Source organism: Rhopilema esculentum, chromosome 20, assembly GCF_057945365.1.
Source record: "Rhopilema esculentum isolate cy_ngs chromosome 20, ASM5794536v1, whole genome shotgun sequence".
Lineage (NCBI taxonomy): Eukaryota > Metazoa > Cnidaria > Scyphozoa > Rhizostomeae > Rhizostomatidae > Rhopilema > Rhopilema esculentum.
In genome coordinates, this window is record NC_142834.1 from 6,090,644 (window position 1) to 6,112,485 (window position 21,842).

The following is a 21,842-nucleotide window of genomic DNA, read 5'->3' on the forward strand; positions in this document are numbered from 1 at the left end:
GAAGCATGAAAAATTGGCAGGCAGTAAAATAAAGAGAACGAAGGGTCTTAGGGGAATTCTAAAGCAAAGCTCCCTACAGGAAAATAGCAATAAAAATTGACATACAGTAAAAAAAGAGAAAGAAGGATTTTAGAGAAACTCTAAAGGAAAGCTCCTTATAGGAACATTGCAATAAAAACTAACAGGCAGTAAAATAAAGAGAAAGAAGGATTTTAGAGAAACTCTAAAGCAAAGCTCCCTACAGCAACGTAACAAAAAAAATTGACAGGCAGTAAAATAAAGAGAAAAAAGGATTTTAGAGAAACTCTAAAGGAAAACTCCCTACAGCAACGAAGCATCAAAAATTGGCAGGCAGTAAAATAAAGAGAAAGAAGGATTTTAGAGAAACTCTAAAGCAAAGCTCCCTACAGCAACATAACAAAAAAATTGGCAGGCAGTAAAATAAAGAGAAAAATAGATTTTAGAGAAACTCTAAAGCAAAACTCCCTACAGCAACGAAGCATGAAAAATTGGCAGGCAGTAAAATAAAGAGAACGAAGGGTCTTAGGGGAATTCTAAAGCAAAGCTCCCTACAGGAAAATAGCAATAAAAATTGATATACAGTAAAAAAAGAGAAAGAAGGATTTTAGAGAAACTCTAAAGCAAAGCTCCCTACAGCAACGTAACAAAAAAAATTGACAGGCAGTAAAATAAAGAGAAAAAAGGATTTTAGAGAAACTTTAAAGCAAAACTCACTACAGCAACAAAGCATGAAAAATTGGCAGACAGTAAAATAAGGAGAAAGAAGGATTTTAGAGAAACTCTAAAGCAAAGCTCCCTACAGCAACGTAACAAAAAAAATTGACAGGCATTGAAATAAAGAGAAAAAAGGATTTTAGAGAAACTCTAAAGCAAAACTCCCTCCAGCAACAAAGCATGAAAAATTGGCAGACAGTAAAATAAAGAGAACGAAGGGTCTTAGGGGAATTCTAAAGCAGAGCTCCCTACAGGAACATAGCAATAAAAATTGACATACAGTAAAAAAAGAGAACGAAGGATTTTAGAGAAACTCTAAAGCAAAGCTCCCTACAGCAACGTAACAAAAAAAATTGACAGGCAGTAAAATAAAGAGAAAAAAGGATTTTAGAGAAACTTTAAAGCAAAACTCACTACAGCAACAAAGCATGAAAAATTGGCAGACAGTAAAATAAGGAGAAAGAAGGATTTTAGAGAAACTCTAAAGCAAAGCTCCCTACAGCAACGTAACAAAAAAAATTGACAGGCATTGAAATAAAGAGAAAAAAGGATTTTAGAGAAACTCTAAAGCAAAACTCCCTCCAGCAACAAAGCATGAAAAATTGGCAGACAGTAAAATAAAGAGAACGAAGGGTCTTAGGGGAATTCTAAAGCAAAGCTCCCTACAGGAACATAGCAATAAAAATTGACATACAGTAAAAAAAGAGAACGAAGAATTTTAGAGAAACTCTAAAGGAAAGCTCCTTATAGGAACATTGCAATAAAAACTAACAGGCAGTAAAATAAAGAGAAAGAAGGATTTTAGAGAAACTCTAAAGCAAAGCTCCCTACAGGAACATAGCAATAAAAATTGACAGGCAGTAAAATAAAGAGAAAAAAGGATTTTAGAGAAACTGTAAAGGAAAGCTGCTTATAGGAACATTGCAATAAAAACAAACAGGCAGTAAAATAAAGAGAAAGAAGGATTTTAGAGAAACTCTAAAAAAAAGCTCCCTACAGCAACGTAACAAAAAAAATTGACAGGCAGTAAAATAAAGAGAAAAAAGGATTTTAGAGAAACTCTAAAGCAAAACTCCCTACAGCAACGAAGCATGAAAAAATGGCAGGCAGTAAAATAAAGAGAACGAAGGGTCTTAGGGGAATTCTAAAGCAAAGCTACCTACAGGAACATAGCAATAAAGATTGACATAAAGTAAAAAAAGAGAACGAAGGATTTTAGAGAAACTCTAAAGCAAAGCTCCCTACAGCAACGTAACAAAAAAATTGACAGGCAGTAAAATAAAGAGAAAAAAGGATTTTAGAGAAACCCTTAAGCAAAACTCCCTACAGCAACAGAGCATGAAAAATTGGCAGACAGTAAAATAAAAAGAACGAAGGGTCTTAGGGGAATTCTAAAGCAAAGCTCCCTACAGGAACATAGCAATAAAAATTGACAGGCAGTAAAATAAAGGGAAAGATGGATTTTAGAGAAACTCTAAAGCAAAGCACCCTACAGCCACGTAGCAATAAAATTGACAGGCAATAAAAAAAAGAACGAAGGATTTTAGAGAACCTCTAAAAGAAAGCTTCCTACAGCAACGTAGCAATAAAAATTTACAGGCTTAAAATAAAAAGAACAAAGGATCATAGGGAAACTTTAAAGCAAAGCTCCATACAGGAACATAGCAATAAAAAGTGACATACAGTAAAAAAAGAGAACGAAGGATTTTAGAGAAATTCTAAAGCAAAGCTCCCTATAGCAACGTAACAAAAAAAATTGACAGGCAGTAAAATAAAGAGAAAAAAGGATTTTAGAGAAACTCTAAAGCAAAGCTCCCTACAGCAACGTAACAAATAAAATTGACAGGCAGTAAAATAAAGAGAGAAAAGGATTTTAGAGAAACTCTAAAGCACAACTCCCTACAGGAACGAAGCATGACAAATTGGCAGGCAGTAAAATAAAGAGAAAGAAGGATTTTAGAGAAACTCTAGAGCAAAGCTCCCTAAAGCAACGTAACAAAAAAAATTGGCAGGCAGTAAAATAAAGAGAAAAAAGGATTTTAGAGAACCTCTAAAAGAAAGCTTCCTACAGCAACGTAGCAATAAAAATTTACAGGCTTAAAATAAAAAGAACAAAGGATCATAGGGAAACTTTGAAGCAAAGCTCCATACAGGAACATAGCAATAAAAATTGACATACAGTAAGAAAAGAGAACGAAGGATTTTAGAGAAATTCTAAAGCAAAGCTCCTTATAGGAACATTGCAATAAAAATAAACAGGCAGTAAAATAAAGAGAAAGAAGGATTTTAGAGAAACTCTAAAGCAAAGCTCCCTACAGCAACGTAACAAAAAAAATTGACAGGCAGTAAAATAAAGAGAAAAAAGGATTTTAGAGAAACTCTCAAGCAAAACTCCCTACAGCAACGAAGCATGAAAAATTGGCAGGCAATAAAATAAAGAGAAAGAAGGATTTTAGAGAAACTCTAAAGCAAAGCTCCCTACAGCAACGTAACAAAAAAAATTGACAGGCAATAAAATAAAGAGAAAAAAGGATTTTAGAGAAACTCTAAAGCAAAACTCCCTACAGCAACGAAGAATGAAAAATTGGCAGGCAGTAAAATAAAGATAAAGAAGGATTTTAGAGAAACTCTAGAGCAAAGCTCTCTTCAGCAACGTAACAAAAAAAATTGACAGGCAGTAAAATAAAGAGAAAAAAGGATTTTAGAGAAACTCCAAAGCAAAGCTCCCTACAGGAACGTAACAGTAAAAATTGACAGGCAATGAAATAAAGAGAACGAAGGATTTTAGAGAAACTCTAAAGCAAAGCTCCCTACAGGAACGTAGCAATAAGAATGAACAGGCAGTAAAATAAAGAGAACGAAGGATTTTAGAGAAACTCTAACGAAAATCTCCCTATAGCAACGTAGCAATAAAATTGACAGGCAATAAAAGAACAACGAAGGACTTTAGAGAACCTCGAAAAGAACGTTTCCTACAGCAACGTAGCAATAATAATTTACAGGCTTAAAATAAAAACAACGAAGGATCTTAGGGAAACTTTAAAGCAAAGCTCCCTACAGGAACATAGTAATAAAAATTGACATACAGTCAAAAAAAGAGAACGAAGGATTTTAGAGAAACTCTAACGGAAAGCTCCCTACAGCAACGTAGCAATAAAATTGACAGGCAATAAAACAAAAACAACAAAAGCTTTTAGGGAAACACTAACGCAAAGCTCTCTACAGCAACTTGGCAATAAAAATTGACATGTTGGCTTTTTGAGAAACTCAAAAGCAGAGTAAGTTATAGTAAGTGATAAACGAAAGTTAATACGCAAGGAAATAAAAAAAAAAGTGTTTTTCAGAGAAGCTTTTCAAAAGAGCTACCAGCAGTAAGTTAGAAAGAGAAATTCATGCGGAAGGAAACAAAAATATAGAAGGTTTTTAGAGAATTATTTTTACAAAGCTAACAACAGTGAGAAACTTTTCATCAAAAGTAACGTATAGTAAGTCATGAATAGAATTTAATTCTCAAGGAAAAAATACATTTTGAAATATAATCATGGTAATTTGAAAAAAAAAAATTTCCTTAGAAAGTATAAGGTTGACACTTCAGAATTAAAGGTCTGCACTTCAGAATAAAAGCACAATGATCCATGCAATTTAAGTTTGTAAGTTTGGAATTTGAAGGAAAGGGAACCGACATACCTGCAAAAGTCATACAAGTTCTTATGAAGGTTTTAGTCCAGATCCCATTCATATCCAATTTCTAGGTGTTCAAAGCATCAACTGGCTATATTGATGAACTTTGAAGAGGAATTTGTCAGCCCTAGGATTTAAACAAAAAATAACATTGTAAGTAGTTGAAAAAATATTTCAATAAAGTTTAAGAAAATGAAAGTTTCTGGAATTTTGTCCAAAAGAACAGAGTCCAGAGCTAAAAGCAAGACCTAAAAAACCGAAGAAAACCAACCAAACTGTTTATCAGTAAAGGAGATCTGGAGAACGTTATCGAGAAAGTCTGAAATTAAAAAGTCGTTTCAATCAAAGTATCGAAATCATAGATGGCTTTTTGATTGTTAACATTTTTTTAACGTTCTAAAAAAGCAACAAAATTTTGTTTTCAAAACTGAATTGCCAAAAAATTGACATTGGTTTTCCTAATGAAGGGTAGTATCGTTGCTAAGAGGATATCTTCAAAAGTAGCATCAGTGAAGGTAATGTCACAGTAGTTAAAAGTAATATATAATGATTTACATTGGACTTTGATTGGCATCACATTGCAGGCTTAGTTTGCAAGAATTTGGATAAATTAAACAAGTGAGGATATTGTCCTAAATTCTTCCTAAACTTTCAATATTTTAGTCATAGCCTTAAAAACCACAAAACAATATGCAGCTGTGTCCTACATCAAGCTACTTATGAAACAGACCAGAAGTGAGGGAGCCAAAATAAGAAATTCACACAGACACGCCCTTTATTAAAGGTTACACCCAAAAATGATGTAAAGAATTAGTTGCTACATTATCTGCAGACGGAAGGAAAGTTTTGTAATGCATTCATTCTGGGGGACAATGCATAAATATTAATAACATTATTTTATGGGAAAAGAATCTTTATTATTGAAATTAAATTAATGGCAATCTCGGCCTAAATATCTATAAAAAAGGAAAATGTTTGTGAGGAATTCAAAACTGTCTACTCTTGATTTGAAATTATATAACAGTAGAAGAAAGTGGTAACTTTGTGGTTTCGTTTGGGGATGTCAGGGACTTTTATCCTGCCAAAAATTATAACTATTTAATGAACATTGATTCAGAGGAACATTTGAATGATGAATGAAGCAAAAAATTAAAAACAATGGGCAGCAAGGGATTGATGAAGGGAGGGGATTCAGGGGCAATATAAAGTCATTATTCTCATTTCGGCTGGAAAAATTCGTTGGACCATTATGCTCTAACGAATCACTGCTGACATAGGCTCTGATATTAAAAGATCAATTTAATCACAGATAATCTGGTTTCCATCTTTGCTATGCTTTAAATAGCAAAATCTTCTCAAGGCTAAGTATACAAAGGAAAATTACAGAACATTTTGGCAAAATACATTAATTTAAAAGATGAATTGATGAAATTTTTCTGGCACAAAAGAAAAGGAGGTTTTCCAAACAGAAAATTAACATTCTTTTAGGAACAGTGACTAAATTCGGAGCATTAATTAAGCAAGATTTAAAATAATATAGAAAATTAAAAATAATATTGATGTCCTTAGATTGCAAAATCTTTTTGAAGACAGCAAGGAATGGTAAGTGTGAATTGAAAAGCATCTGATTTCTTGCAGGAGTGCAAGGAGGGCTGTTTCTATCATCAAGACAGCATTTATTTAATGAAAATTATATTCAACTTTGGTGGAAACAACATATGATACACTGGAAAAAGTCTTATTTGTTGATAGCTCTTTTAGTTTGCTTCACATTTTAAAATACTTTTTAAAATACTTGATTCGAAAGATAGATTACATTAAATGAAAGATACATCAGATTTGAAAGATACATTGAATTATATTTCTTGGCAAAATGCTATATCATAATTAACTACCTGGTTTTTGGTTCCAAAGTTTTCCCATCAAGACAAAACACCACAGAAATCAAAGCAGGATGCAAATATCCATGACTCTACATAAAACAAATTTAGACATGAATTTTTATATCATGTAGATCATCAAAATTTTAGTATATAGTCTTTCACAAACTGGCATTGATTTTTATTAGTTTCAATGCTGTGTTTAAAACTCTTATATCAAAACTTTTAACCATTCTGTTGGGGTCTTGGAGTATTTGCTCAATAATTTCTTGTAATGGTTATTGACCTCTACATTTAAAGGCTGATTCACTTTTACTTTTACATTTACAAATAAAATTTTCATTTACTAAAGTATAATTAGAAATTGTTGTGTTTTTTTCTTAAAAAAGAAAAATTAGATAATGACTTTTGAAATTATCTTACATTGAGCTGCAATCCTTCAGAGCAGATTAAATGCTGGTCAAATGAAATTCTATCAGAGCTTTTTTGATGAGAGATGTTATAGAATTTGAAATCATTAAAAGGGTTCTTATTTTCTTTCAATTTTATTAATCAAATTTAGGTGTAAAGTTATGCTATTAAGCCTTAATTTGCTGTTTTGATGCCTTTGGGAATAATGGTGAAGTTGTAGTTGGGTTTTCTTGGGTGAAAGTTGTTACAGAGAGTGTAAGTAAGTGTTTTGGATAGGGCTTCTTGATTTTTATGTATGCTCTTGCCAGGCTGTTCTCTTCTCCTGTCCCTCTCTCCCCTTCTGGTTTAAAGTAAAGTGTGTTTCTTCAAATCCTCTATAATTTTACCTCATAGGGGTTTGGGCTTATTCACATAACAGGATTCAATTAACAGATTATTATGATTTCATTAAGGGTCGACTTGGTTCTTTAAGTTTTGTTTCTCTTCCCCTCTCATACTTTATGCAACTAAGGTAGGATGGTGCATCAGCTCCCTGGTGGGGATAAGCTGCCTTGTTACTTGAATCAATCAAGTTATATCTAAGGTCTAGGGCAGGCATTCTTAAACCCCTACCTGCGGGTCATCTCTGGCCCACAGCAAAATGTCATCCTGCCCGCCGAATACATTTTACCTCAAAAATATTTTTTGCCAACATTTTCAAAATTTGGAATTCAATTTATCTTTGGTTTTCCTTTGTCCCCTCTGATATATTTTTTTTCTCTTTAATCAATTCTAAATGTGTTCCATAGACAGTTTTTAGTCCAAAAGAGAATAACAAAATAGGAAATGTCTTGTTTCCTTTTTCATATCAACAGATAAAACTATGGAACCTAGTCAAGAAAATGCCTTGAATTTTCTCCCGTTAATATCTATTTGAGGTGTTGTTTCTGGCCATTCCTAGATTAATATAGCCTAAAATTTTTCTTGCCGCCAACCATGGAGGTGGCCTTGACTAAATACATCAACAAACATAAGATTTTGGCCTTTCTTTAAAATAAGCTGTGCAGTCCCTTGACCTGACTTCAGGCACTTCAAATCGACCCAACAAGAGACTAACGACGATGAACGTTCTAGCCTAAAAATAGCATAGAACAATTTCCTGACTCAGTCTGGTACAAGAAACATAAAGTTACAGACCTTTGTAAAAACTATTTTTTGGGTTTATGTGAAGGTAGATAAGATAGGCAGCCACAAAATAAAAGGCCTGTCAATTTTAACACTAACTTAGCATGGTAAAAATGAGATCTGAGTTTCATTTTGAGCAGCCTACACAAGGTATGTAAAAGTTGAAAACCAACTGGCCCCCGAAGAAATTCTATATGTTTTTCTGGCCCGGCATTTAAAATCATTAAGAATCCCTGGTCTAGGGCTTTATATGTGATTATTGATCGATTTTTACCAAGGCACCAACAGCCACATGCGGAAGTGAAGGCTCAACACCTGATTTGTAGAATGGCAAAAATCGATTAAGAACCTAAGATAACAAAGTGATAGATAATAATTCCTAAACTTCCACTAAAAAATAGCCCTTCTTGTTGCTTAAAGCCTATTCAACACTCTACAACACACACAACAAAATGATTCTAAACGCCACAAACAACAGACAAGAACAAACACAAAACATCACCGAGCATAAAAAATAATTTTGAAAAACAAATCTGAGAGATTGCAATCAAGAGCCCTATACGACACAGCGATCAATATTTGCCACTCTCTAGAGAGTGGCAACTTAGGTTGGTGACTTCATGGCATAGCACCCACGAACAAAATCCTATGAAATAATCCCAATTCTCTTTTTCTCTAGTTATTGCATGCAATGTAATTTTAGAACATAACTTACAGAAAAGACGGCGCTAAAAACACCATAGGGCTTGATCAGAAGCTGGCCTAACATCATATGGCGTTTATAAAATAACAGTAGCAACATAGACATACCTTCGGCCTTTAACTGTTCAGCATTACAATATATTTATCTAACATCTTGTCGCATAGTAAATATAAATTTTCTTGGAATAACTATAACACGTGAGCCGCTTATGACGAAAACAACTTTCTTCGAAGCCATGTTTTTAATCACACGAAAGGCGAATAGCATTCTGGGTAGTAAAGCTCCTTCGTCGATACGTGTTGAAAAAAAGATATCTTTACTGTTTTCAAACAACTGCTTTTTGGCCATATGGAAAATCTGAGGCACTAATTATATTTTAAAGAAAAAGCTAGCTAAAAAGGCAAAGAAAACGACGACATTTATTACGGACGCAAAAATTGACAATACTAAAAAAAATATAGAAGAAGAATCCATGTTGACAAAGAACTGCCTTAAGTTAAATTGTTGGGGAAGAATAAATTTGATGTAGCTGTAACTATCTAGAATTTGTTAGAAAAAGCCAGTGAAAGAAATTTTGATAAAATGAGATATCAAAAGTAGCCAAGGCATAAAAGTTGCGAAGGAATCACTCAAGGATGACGTCAGACCTCGCTCGTCAGACTCATATTTTTCTCTCGCATTCGCTAATACAGATGAAATTTATACATATATAAAGTACGGATTAACTGTATACCATCTACTTAATGGATGAAAAGTCTACCTGCGGGATGTAATTTTTGTAAATCATTACGAGGACCATAAAAACCTGTGTATAATCCACACTTCTTTAATCATTGTAGTTTTTATTTTCTATGGAGTAGCCCCAGCTCAATCCTTTGTTTTCCTTTAAGCAAAATGATCTAGTGAAAGAACAAAGGGAAGACTAGCCCATTGAGCGATGGAAATGTTATCACGGGGTGTTGCAAGGGGCATTCATCTTGTTATTTGGAGAATTTACTTCGAAAATTGGAATTTTTGGCATTTGAAAAAAGGAAAGAAAAATAACTAATATTCAAAACAAATTTCTTTCACTGCCTTGAAAATAAAACTGGTTTCGCGGATCTAGAAAAAATCTGGAAAATATAACGTTCGGCTTATCGATAAATTAGAAACACTGGGCTTGTTTTCCGTTTATTTTGCCTACAAATCTTATTTTCTCGATTAATTACATACTTCTCCACGGGTATTATCTAAAGCTGATACTAAATATACTCGGTGAAGGTTATAGGCAGGTTTTGAGATTTACATTTAAAATTGTAAAATAACCAACTTTAATGTTTTATAGAATTAAATCGAAAGTAAATAGCTAATAATAATATACATAATTCTACGAGCTGTTGTCTTGCTCTGCATTGCTTTCCGAATAATTCAGTGCTATTTCGTATACCTTATCGTAGTTACTAACAAGATGCTTTTCTAAGTTTTGTTTTATGAAATTTTGCAAGTCGTCATAGTCTTTTTTGTTGCCTTCTGGTAAAATGACTGTTGATATATTTGCACGTTTTGCCTGAAAGGAAAAAAATTATCAAGGTTCATAATTAATGAGTCATTGTGTTTAAATGTTGTGTGATCAAAAAATTTGTTTGTCTATAAGGATATTAAGCATAAAGAAAGGGAGGCCTGTGAAATTCTATGGAATAGAACCAGATGTTATTTGGAAATCATGAAAGGGTGCTCTCTTGTCTGTATGCATGGATCAACAGCAACATTATATTTTGCTAGCTATTTATGAGTGAAATATTTACCATTTGGGAAACTAATATGTTGATATATTGAATAACTTCGTGAAAAGAAAATGTCAAATAAGAGTTTATTATCTTTCTGGTAGAATAATTGATAAATAAAATGTCATACAAGAAGGATATTTCCAAATGTTCTTTCATCATTGTTTTATAACATTATTTGATGTAGCACTACAGCCTTTCTGTGAAACAATCATTTCGCTATATTTATAAATTTCATTTCCAAAATGGCTTTGAAAAAGACAAACTTTTGAAACATGTTTCTGAAGCTTTTCGTCTGACACTCTTCAGAGTATACAACGTCAGAACATAAATCGAAAACTATCTTATTTTATTTTCATTTTTAGTTTTTATGCCAATAACTTCCAGTGAAATGTAAGCTAGTACTCTAACTATTGAAGAAGTAAGTTTGTTAGTGGCTTATTGTACCCAACGAAAAGAGTGCGTTTGGAGCAGAATTTAAATGTGTTGTGCTCTTCTAACAAGATTGGGAATAAAACTAAGAAAGAACAATAATTTTCTCTAATCGTAGTGAATGCTTTTAGAGTTTCGATGATCAGTTCATTAAACCTCTGGCTTCTCTAGAGCACGTGTGTCTCTAAAACTCAGACTGTGGAAAAACTACAATAGTTGAGATCCAACAAAACTCAAGTCAAACACCTCTTTATGGTTCTAAACCTCCCTTACTAGATCGATTAATGTTTACTTTAGGAGTGGGGTAAACGATCTGTCGAAATTGTGACAGGGTATAATGAACTTATAAGATGACAATGCACTTAATCAGCCATACATTCAACAATATATTTGCACTCACGCACAACAGCTAATATTTCTATTTTGTTTACATTCACTTTGTAGCCTGGCTTGTCTATTTGCTATGTTTTAGCTAATCCCCTTTTTTGAGCTGTTGTATTAAAGTTGTGTAATAGTTTAAATGTTAATTCGTGTTTTGGACAATTATAAACAATCTGTCCTAACCTTTTGCATCTGCAAACATTGAGGTGAGAAATTGTATATATTGTACATCAAATATATATATATATATCTAAAATATTTATAATCTAAAACAAATCATTAGTAAAAGAACCAACAACGCTCTTACTAAACCAGTATATCGTTCCAAGAGTTGAAATCATATGTTCTAAAGAGAAAGAAGCCCCCCTCCTTACCTAAGAGAAGATATGGTGAAGGGACTCTATAGCCTCGCCAAAACAAGAATTTATAGAGATGGGACTAGTCTTCCAAGATTAGTGTTTTAACATCTTCCTTAAAAACATTTAAAAATTGGTACCTTTCCGATAGTGACAAAACTTTCATTCATTATTTGGATAGTTGTGTAATTGGAATGTGAATTCAACAGCTACAATTTATCTAGACTCTTGTAACCACAGAAAAACTCAATTTTTTAAAAATTTATCATTATCTTATATTTCTGTCACATAAATGAGTTACTAGGTATTAATTTTATAGATTCTAGTATAAAGATAAGTAGATGTTAATTTTGGTACTCGTCAAATATTTTTCATACCTGTTTAGTAGGTCAAAAAGTACGCAGTTTCTTTGAATGAAAAACTTTTTGACCCACAAGCTTGAACTTTAATGATATTGTCTAATGCCATCGTTAAATGCAATCGATCGCTACAAATTAGAAAGATTTTTAACGTATTTCAATTTTGACATATCTTTTTGTCAGTTTCAATTCTCAACCTCAAGGCAAGATATGCTGTTGTCAGACATCTGCCTTTTGAAATTTCTTTCAATGTATGCGGTAGCTGGGTCTCTTTCAAATCTTTACTAAGACCGAAAATCTTATACTGATTTTCAAGATTTGATAAGGAGTTTCAAGACAAAATAATCAAGGATTAATTCAACGAAAAGAGGACAGGGGGAGAACAACAAATAATGCTCTAAAGTATTAAAGAGAAACAAAAATAAAAAGATTTAATGGATTGAAAGAAGGAGTTTCAAGTGAGTATTATCAAGGATTAATTTAACGAAAAAAGGGCAGGGGCAGCACAGAAAATAATGCTCTAAAGTATCAAAGAGAAAAAAAGAAAAATAAAAAGATTTAATGGATTAAAAGTAGGACTTTCAAGTAAGGATTATCAAGGATTAATTTAACGAAAAGAGGACAGGGGCAGAACAACAAATAATGCTCTAAAGTATCAAAGAGAAAAAAAGAAAAATAAAAAGATTTAATGGATTTAAAGAAGGAGTTTCAAGTGAGGATTATCAAGGATTAATTTAACGAAAAGAGGACAGGGGCAGCAGAACAAATAATGCTCTAAAGTATCAAAGAGAAAAAAATAAAAATAAAAAGATTTAATGGATTGAAAGAAGGAGTTTTAAGTGAGGATTATCAAGGATTAATTTAACGAAAAGAGGACAGGGGCAGCACAACAAATAATGCTCTAAAGTATTAAAGAGAAAAAAAGAAAAATAAAAAGATTTAATGAATTTAAAGAAAGAGTTTCAAGTGAAGAAATCAAGGATTAATTTAATGAAAAGAGGACAGGGGCAGAACAACAAATAATGCTCTAAAGTATCAAAAAGAAAAAAAGGAAAAAAAAAGATTTAATGGATTGAAAGAAGGAGTTTCAAGTGAGTATTATCAAGGATTAATTTAACGAAAAAAGGGCAGGGGCAGCACAGAAAATAATGCTCTAAAGTATCAAAGAGAAAAAAAGAAAAATAAAAAGATTTAATGGATTAAAAGTAGGACTTTCAAGTAAGGATTATCAAGGATTAATTTAACGAAAAGAGGACAGGGGCAGAACAACAAAAAATGCTCTAAAGTATCAAAGAGAAAAAAAGAAAAATAAAAAGATTTAATGGATTTAAAGAAGGAGTTTCAAGTGAGGATTATCAAGGATTAATTTAACGAAAAGAGGACAGGGGCAGCAGAACAAATAATGCTCTAAAGTATCAAAGAGAAAAAAAGAAAAATAAAAAGATTTAATGGATTGAAAGAAGGAGTTTTAAGTGAGGATTATCAAGGATTAATTTAACGAAAAGAGGACAGGGGCAGCACAACAAATAATGCTCTAAAGTATTAAAGAGAAAAAAAGAAAAATAAAAAGATTTAATGAATTTAAAGAAAGAGTTTCAAGTGAAGAAATCAAGGATTAATTTAATGAAAAGAGGACAGGGGCAGAACAACAAATAATGCTCTAAAGTATCAAAAAGAAAAAAAGGAAAAAAAAAGATTTAATGGATTGAAAGAAGGAGTTTCAAGTGAGTATTATCAAGGATTAATTTAACGAAAAAAGGGCAGGGGCAGCACAGAAAATAATGCTCTAAAGTATCAAAGAGAAAAAAAGAAAAATAAAAAGATTTAATGGATTAAAAGTAGGACGTTCAAGTAAGGATTATCAAGGATTAATTTAACGAAAAGAGGACAGGGGCAGAACAACAAAAAATGCTCTAAAGTATCAAAGAGAAAAAAAGAAAAATAAAAAGATTTAATGGATTTAAAGAAGGAGTTTCAAGTGATGATTATCAAGGATTAATTTAACGAAAAGAGGACAGGGGCAGCAGAACAAATAATGCTCTAAAGTATCAAAGAGAAAAAAAGAAAAATAAAAAGATTTAACAAAGGATTAATTTAACGAAAAGAGGACAGGGGCAGCACAACAAATAATGCTCTAAAGTATTAAAGAGAAAAAAAGAAAAATAAAAAGATTTAATGGATTTAAAGAAGGAGTTTCAAGTGAGGCTTATCAAGGATTAACTTAACGAAAAGAGGACAGGGGCAGAACAAAAAATAATGCTCTAAAGTATAAAAGAGAAAAAAAAGAAAAATCAAAAGATTTAATGAATTTAAAGAAAGAGTTTCAAGTGAAGAAATCAAGGATTAATTTAATGAAAAGAGGACAGGGGCAGAACAACAAATAATGCTCTAAAGTATCAAAAAGAAAAAAAGAAAAAAAAAGATTTAATGGATTGAAAGAAGGAGTTTCAAGAGAAGATAATCAAGGATTAATTTAACGAAAAGAGGACGGGGGCAGCACAACAAATAATGCTCTAAAGTATCAAAAAGAAAAAAAGAAAAAAAAAGATTTAATGGATTGAAAGAAGGAGTTTCAAGAGAAGATAATCAAGGATTAATTTAACGAAAAGAGGACGGGGGCAGCACAACAAATAATGCTCTTAAATATTAAAGAGAAAAAAAGAAAAATAAAAAGATTTAATGGATTTAAAGAAGGAGTTTCAAGTGAGGATTATCAAGGATTAATTTAACGAAAAGAGGACAGGGGAAGCACAGCAAGTAATGCTCTAAAGTATTAAAGAGAAAAAAAGAAAAATAAAAAGATTTAATGGATTTAAAGAAGGACTTTCAAAAGAAGATAATCAAGGAATAATTTAACGAAAAGAGGACGGGGGCAGCACAACAAATAATGCTCTAAAGTATTAAAGAGAAAAAAAGAAAAATAAAAAGATTTAATGGATTTAAAGAAGGAGTTTCAGGTGAAGAAAATCAAGCATTAATTTAACGAAAAGAGGACGGGGGCAGCACAACAAATAATGCTCTAAAGTTTCAAAGAGAAAAAAGGAAAGTAAAAACATTTAATGGATTTAAAGAAGGAGTTTCAAGTGAGGATTATCAAGGATTAATTTGACGAATAGAGGACAGGGGCAGCAGAACAAATAATGCACTAAAGTATCAAAGAGAAACAAAAATAAAAAGATTTAATGATTTAAAGAAGGAGTTTCAAGTGAGGATTATCAAGGATTAATTTAACGAAAAGAGGACGGGGGCAGCACAACAAATAATGCTCTAAAGTATTAAAGAGAAAAAAAGAAAAATAAAAAGATTTAATGGATTTAAAGAAGGAGTTTCAAGTGAGGCTTATCAAGGATTAACTTAACGAAAAGAGGACAGGGGCAGAACAAAAAATAATGCTCTAAAGTATAAAAGAGAAAAAAAAGAAAAATCAAAAGATTTAATGAATTTAAAGAAAGAGTTTCAAGTGAAAAAATCAAGGATTAATTTAATGAAAAGAGGACAGGGGCAGAACAACAAATAATGCTCTAAAGTATCAAAAAGAAAAAAAGAAAAAAAAAGATTTAATGGATTGAAAGAAGGAGTTTCAAGAGAAGATAATCAAGGATTAATTTAACGAAAAGAGGACGGGGGCAGCACAACAAATAATGCTCTAAAATATCAAAAAGAAAAAAAGAAAAAAAAAGATTTAATGGATTGAAAGAAGGAGTTTCAAGAGAAGATAATCAAGGATTAATTTAACGAAAAGAGGACGGGGGCAGCACAACAAATAATGCTCTTAAGTATTAAAGAGAAAAAAAGAAAAATAAAAAGATTTAATGGATTTAAAGAAGGAGTTTCAAGTGAGGATTATCAAGGATTAACTTAACGAAAAGAGGACAGGGGCAGCACAACAAGTAATGCTCTAAAGTATTAAAGAGAAAAAAAGAAAAAAAAAAGATTTAATGGATTTAAAGAAGGACTTTCAAAAGAAGATAATCAAGGATTAATTTAACGAAAAGAGGACGGGGGCAGCACAACAAATAATGCTCTTAAGTATTAAAGAGAAAAAAAGAAAAATAAAAAGATTTAATGGATTTAAAGAAGGAGTTTCAAGTGAGGATTATCAAGGATTAATTTAACGAAAAGAGGACAGGGGCAGAACAACAAATAATGCTCTAAAGTATCAAAGAGAGAAAAAGAAAAAAAAGGTTTAATGGATTTAAAGAAGGAGTTTCAAGTGAGGATTATCAAGGATTAATTTAACGAAAAGAGGACAATGGCAGAACAACAAATAATGCTCTAAAGTATCAAAGAGAGAAAAAGAAAAAAAAGGTTTAATGGATTTAAAGAAGGAGTTTCAAGTGAGGATTATCAAGGATTAACTTAACGAAAAGAGGACAGAGGCAGCACAACAAATAATGCTCTAAAGTATCAAAGAGAAAAAAAGAAAAATAAAAAGATTTAATGGATTTAAAGAAAGAGTTTCAAGTGAGGATTATCAAGGATTAACTTAACGAAAAGAGGACAGGGGCAGAACAAAAAATAATGCTCTAAAGTATAAAAGAGAAAAAAAAGAAAAATCAAAAGATTTAATGAATTTAAAGAAAGAGTTTCAAGTGAAGAAATCAAGGATTAATTTAATGAAAAGAGGACAGGGGCAGAACAACAAATAATGCTCTAAAGTATCAAAAAGAAAAAAAGAAAAAAAAAGATTTAATGGATTGAAAGAAGGAGTTTCAAGAGAAGATAATCAAGGATTAATTTAACGAAAAGAGGACGGGGGCAGCACAACAAATAATGCTCTAAAGTATCAAAAAGAAAAAAAGAAAAAAAAAGATTTAATGGATTGAAAGAAGGAGTTTCAAGAGAAGATAATCAAGGATTAATTTAACGAAAAGAGGACGGGGGCAGCACAACAAATAATGCTCTTAAATATTAAAGAGAAAAAAAGAAAAATAAAAAGATTTAATGGATTTAAAGAAGGAGTTTCAAGTGAGGATTATCAAGGATTAATTTAACGAAAAGAGGACAGGGGAAGCACAGCAAGTAATGCTCTAAAGTATTAAAGAGAAAAAAAGAAAAATAAAAAGATTTAATGGATTTAAAGAAGGACTTTCAAAAGAAGATAATCAAGGAATAATTTAACGAAAAGAGGACGGGGGCAGCACAACAAATAATGCTCTAAAGTATTAAAGAGAAAAAAAGAAAAATAAAAAGATTTAATGGATTTAAAGAAGGAGTTTCAGGTGAAGAAAATCAAGCATTAATTTAACGAAAAGAGGACGGGGGCAGAACAAAAAATATTGCTCTAAAGTTTCAAAGAGAAAAAAGAAAAGTAAAAACATTTAATGGATTTAAAGAAGGAGTTTCAAGTGAGGATTATCAAGGATTAATTTGACGAATAGAGGACAGGGGTAGCAGAACAAATAATGCTCTAAAGTATCAAAGAGAAAAAAAGAAAAATAAAAAGATTTAACGAAGAATTAATTTACCAAAAAGAGGACAGGGGCAGCACAACAAATAATGCTCTAAAGTATCAAAGAGAAAAAAAGAAAAAAAAAAGATTTAATGGATTGAAAGAGGGAGTTTCAAGAGAAGATAATCAAGGATTATTTTAACGAAAAGAGGACGGGGGCAGCACAACAAATAATGCTCTAAAGTTTCAAAGAGAAAAAAGAAAAGTAAAAACATTTAATGGATTTAAAGAAGGAGTTTCAAGTGAGGATTATCAAGGATTAATTTGACGAATAGAGGACAGGGGCAGCAGAACAAATAATGCACTAAAGTATCAAAGAGAAACAAAAATAAAAAGATTTAATGAATTTAAAGAAAGAGTTTCAAGTGAAAAAATCAAGGATTAATTTAATGAAAAGAGGACAGGGGCAGAACAACAAATAATGCTCTAAAGTATCAAAAAGAAAAAAAGAAAAAAAAAGATTTAATGGATTGAAAGAAGGAGTTTCAAGTGAGGATTATCAAGGATTAATTTAACGAAAAGAGGACGGGGGCAGCACAACAAATAATGCTCTAAAATATCAAAAAGAAAAAAAGAAAAAAAAAGATTTAATGGATTGAAAGAAGGAGTTTCAAGAGAAGATAATCAAGGATTAATTTAACGAAAAGAGGACGGGGGCAGCACAACAAATAATGCTCTTAAGTATTAAAGAGAAAAAAAGAAAAATAAAAAGATTTAATGGATTTAAAGAAGGAGTTTCAAGTGAGGATTATCAAGGATTAACTTAACGAAAAGAGGACAGGGGCAGCACAACAAGTAATGCTCTAAAGTATTAAAGAGAAAAAAAGAAAAAAAAAAGATTTAATGGATTTAAAGAAGGACTTTCAAAAGAAGATAATCAAGGATTAATTTAACGAAAAGAGGACGGGGGCAGCACAACAAATAATGCTCTTAAGTATTAAAGAGAAAAAAAGAAAAATAAAAAGATTTAATGGATTTAAAGAAGGAGTTTCAAGTGAGGATTATCAAGGATTAATTTAACGAAAAGAGGACAGGGGCAGAACAACAAATAATGCTCTAAAGTATCAAAGAGAGAAAAAGAAAAAAAAGGTTTAATGGATTTAAAGAAGGAGTTTCAAGTGAGGATTATCAAGGATTAATTTAACGAAAAGAGGACAGGGGCAGAACAACAAATAATGCTCTAAAGTATCAAAGAGAGAAAAAGAAAAAAAAGGTTTAATGGATTTAAAGAAGGAGTTTCAAGTGAGGATTATCAAGGATTAACTTAACGAAAAGAGGACAGAGGCAGCACAACAAATAATGCTCTAAAGTATCAAAGAGAAAAAAAGAAAAATAAAAAGATTTAATGGATTTAAAGAAAGAGTTTCAAGTGAGGATTATCAAGGATTAACTTAACGAAAAGAGGACAGAGGCAGCACAACAAATAATGCTCTAAAGTATTAAAGAGAAAAAAAGAAAAATAAAAAGATTTAATGGATTTAAAAAAGGAGTTTCAAGTGAGGATTATCAAGGATTAATTTAACGAAAAGAGGACAGGGGCAGAACAACAAATAATGCACTAAAGTATCAAAGAGAAACAAAAATAAAAAGATTTAATGGATTTAAAGAAGGAGTTTCAGGTGAAGAAAATCAAGCATTAATTTAACGAAAAGAGGACGGGGGCAGAACAAAAAATAATGCTCTAAAGTTTCAAAGAGAAAAAAGAAAAGTAAAAAGATTTAATGGATTTAAAGATAGAGTTTCAAGAGAGGATTATCAAGGATTAATTTAACGAAAAGAGGACAGGGGCAGCAGAACAAATAATGCTCTAAAGTATCAAAGAGAGAAAAAGAAAAATAAAAAGATTTAACGAAGGATTAATTTACCGAAAAGAGGACAGGGGCAGCACAACAAATAATGCTCTAAAGTATCAAAGAGAAAAAAAGAAAAAAAAAAGATTTAATGGATTGAAAGAAGGAGTTTCAAGAGAAGATTATCAAGGATTAATTTAACGAAAAGAGGACAGGGGCAGAACAACAAATAATGCACTAAAGTATCAAAGAGAAACAAAAATAAAAAGATTTAATGGATTGAAAGAAGGAGTTTCAAGTGAGGATTATCAAGGATTAATTTAACGAAAAGAGGACAGGGGCAGCACAAAAAATAATGCTCTAAAGTTTCAAAGAGAAAAAAGAAAAGTAAAAAGATTTAATGGATTTAAAGAAGGAGTTTCAAGTGAGGATTATCAAGGATTAATTTGACAAATAGAGGACAGGGGCAGCAGAACAAATAATGCTCTAAAGTATCAAAGAGAGAAAAAGAAAAATAAAAAGATTTAATGGATTAAAAGAAGGAGTTACAAGTGAGGATTATCAAGGATTAATTTGACGAATAGAGGACGGGGGCAGCACGACAAATAATGCTCTAAAGTATTAAAGAGAAAAAAAGAAAAAAAAAAAGATTTAATGGATTGAAAGAGGGAGTTTCAAGAGAAGATAATCAAGGATTATTTTAACGAAAAGAGGACGGGGGCAGCACAACAAATAATGCTCTAAAGTATTAAAGAGAAAAAAAGAAAAATAAAAAGATTTAATGGATTTAAAAAAGGAGTTTCAAGTGAGGATTATCAAGGATTAATTTAACGAAAAGAGGACGGGGGCAGCACAACAAATAATGCTCTAAAGTATTAAAGAGAAAAAAAGAAAAATAAAAAGATTTAATGGATTTAAAAAAGGAGTTTCAAGTGAGGATTATCAAGGATTAATTTAACGAAAAGAGGACAGGGGCAGAACAACAAATAATGCTCTAAAGTATCAAAGAGAGAAAAAGAAAAAAAAGGTTTAATGGATTTAAAGAAGGAGTTTCAAGTGAGGATTATCAAGGATTAACTTAACGAAAAGAGGACAGAGGCAGCACAACAAATAATGCTCTAAAGTATCAAAGAGAAAAAAAGAAAAATAAAAAGATTTAATGGATTTAAAGAAAGAGTTTCAAGTGAGGATTATCAAGGATTAACTTAACGAAAAGAGGACAGAGGCAGCACAACAAATAATGCTCTAAAGTATTAAAGAGAAAAAAAGAAAAATAAAAAGATTTAATGGATTTAAAAAAGGAGTTTCAAGTGAGGATTATCAAGGATTAATTTAACGAAAAGAGGACAGGGGCAGAACAACAAATAATGCTCTAAAGTATCAAAGAGAGAAAAAGAAAAAAAAGGTTTAATGGATTTAAAGAAGGAGTTTCAAGTGAGGATTATCAAGGATTAATTTAACGAAAAGAGGACAGGGGCAGAACAACAAATAATGCTCTAAAGTATCAAAGAGAGAAAAAGAAAAAAAAGGTTTAATGGATTTAAAGAAGGAGTTTCAAGTGAGGATTATCAAGGATTAACTTAACGAAAAGAGGACAGAGGCAGCACAACAAATAATGCTCTAAAGTATCAAAGAGAAAAAAAGAAAAATAAAAAGATTTAATGGATTTAAAGAAAGAGTTTCAAGTGAGGATTATCAAGGATTAACTTAACGAAAAGAGGACAGAGGCAGCACAACAAATAATGCTCTAAAGTATTAAAGAGAAAAAAAGAAAAATAAAAAGATTTAATGGATTTAAAAAAGGAGTTTCAAGTGAGGATTATCAAGGATTAATTTAACGAAAAGAGGACAGGGGCAGAACAACAAATAATGCTCTAAAGTATCAAAGAGAGAAAGAGAAAAAAAAGGTTTAATGGATTTAAAGAAGGAGTTTCAAGTGAGGATTATCAAGGATTGATTTGACGAATAGAGGACAGGGGCAGCAGAACAAATAATGCTCTAAAGTATCAAAGAGAGAAAAAGAAAAATAAAAAGATTTAACGAAGGATTAATTTACCGAAAAGAGGACAGGGGCAGCACAACAAATAATGCTCTAAAGTATTAAAGAGAAAAAAAGGAAAATAAAAAGATTTAATGGATTTAAAGAAGGACTTTCAAAAAAAGATAACCAAGGATTAATTTAACGAAAAGAGGACGGGGGCAGAAAAACAAATATTGCTCTAAAGTATTAAAGAGAAAAAAGAAAAATAAAAAGATTTAATGGATTTAAAGAAAGAGTTTCAAGCGAAGAAATCAAGGATTCATTAAACGAAAAGAAGACAAGGGCAAAACAACAAATAATGCTCTAAAGTGTTAAAGAGAAGAAAAGAAAAAAAATGATTTAAAGGATTTAAAAAAGGAGTTTCAAGTGAGGATTATCAAGGATTAATTTAACGAAAAGAGGACTGGGGCAGCACAACAAATAATGCTCTAAAGTATTAAAGAGAAAAAAGAAAAATAAAAAGATTTAATGGATTTAAAGAAGGAGTTTCAAGTGAGGATTATCAAGGATTAATTTAACGAAAAGAGGACAGGGGCAGAACAACAAATAATGCACTTAAGTATCAAAGAGAAACTAAAATAAAAAGATTTAATGGATTTAAAGAAGGACTTTCAAAAGAAGATAACCAAGGATTAATTTAACGAAAAGAGGACGGGGGCAGAAAAACAAATATTGTTCTAAAGTATTAAAGAGA

At 31.4% G+C, this 21,842-nt stretch overlaps 1 protein-coding gene across 3 annotated transcripts in view; it reads right to left on the bottom strand.

The window, feature by feature from the left end:
- Positions 1 to 21,842, bottom strand: part of LOC135682100 (uncharacterized) — a 249,231-nt gene that overhangs the window by 23,189 nt on the left and 204,200 nt on the right. For 2 of the 3 annotated variants that reach the window (XM_089114281.1, XM_089114278.1), the window contains 3 exons: positions 8,682 to 10,120; positions 6,312 to 6,388; positions 4,423 to 4,543 (listed from right to left, as the gene is read on the bottom strand). In XM_089114281.1, the coding sequence (XP_088970407.1) occupies positions 9,941 to 10,120 (180 nt within the window). In that variant the 3' untranslated portion in view covers positions 4,423 to 4,543; positions 6,312 to 6,388; positions 8,682 to 9,940. The remainder of the gene's footprint in view (positions 1 to 4,422; positions 4,544 to 6,311; positions 6,389 to 8,681; positions 10,121 to 21,842) is intronic. The other variant, XR_016144978.1, reaches the window with a different exon arrangement.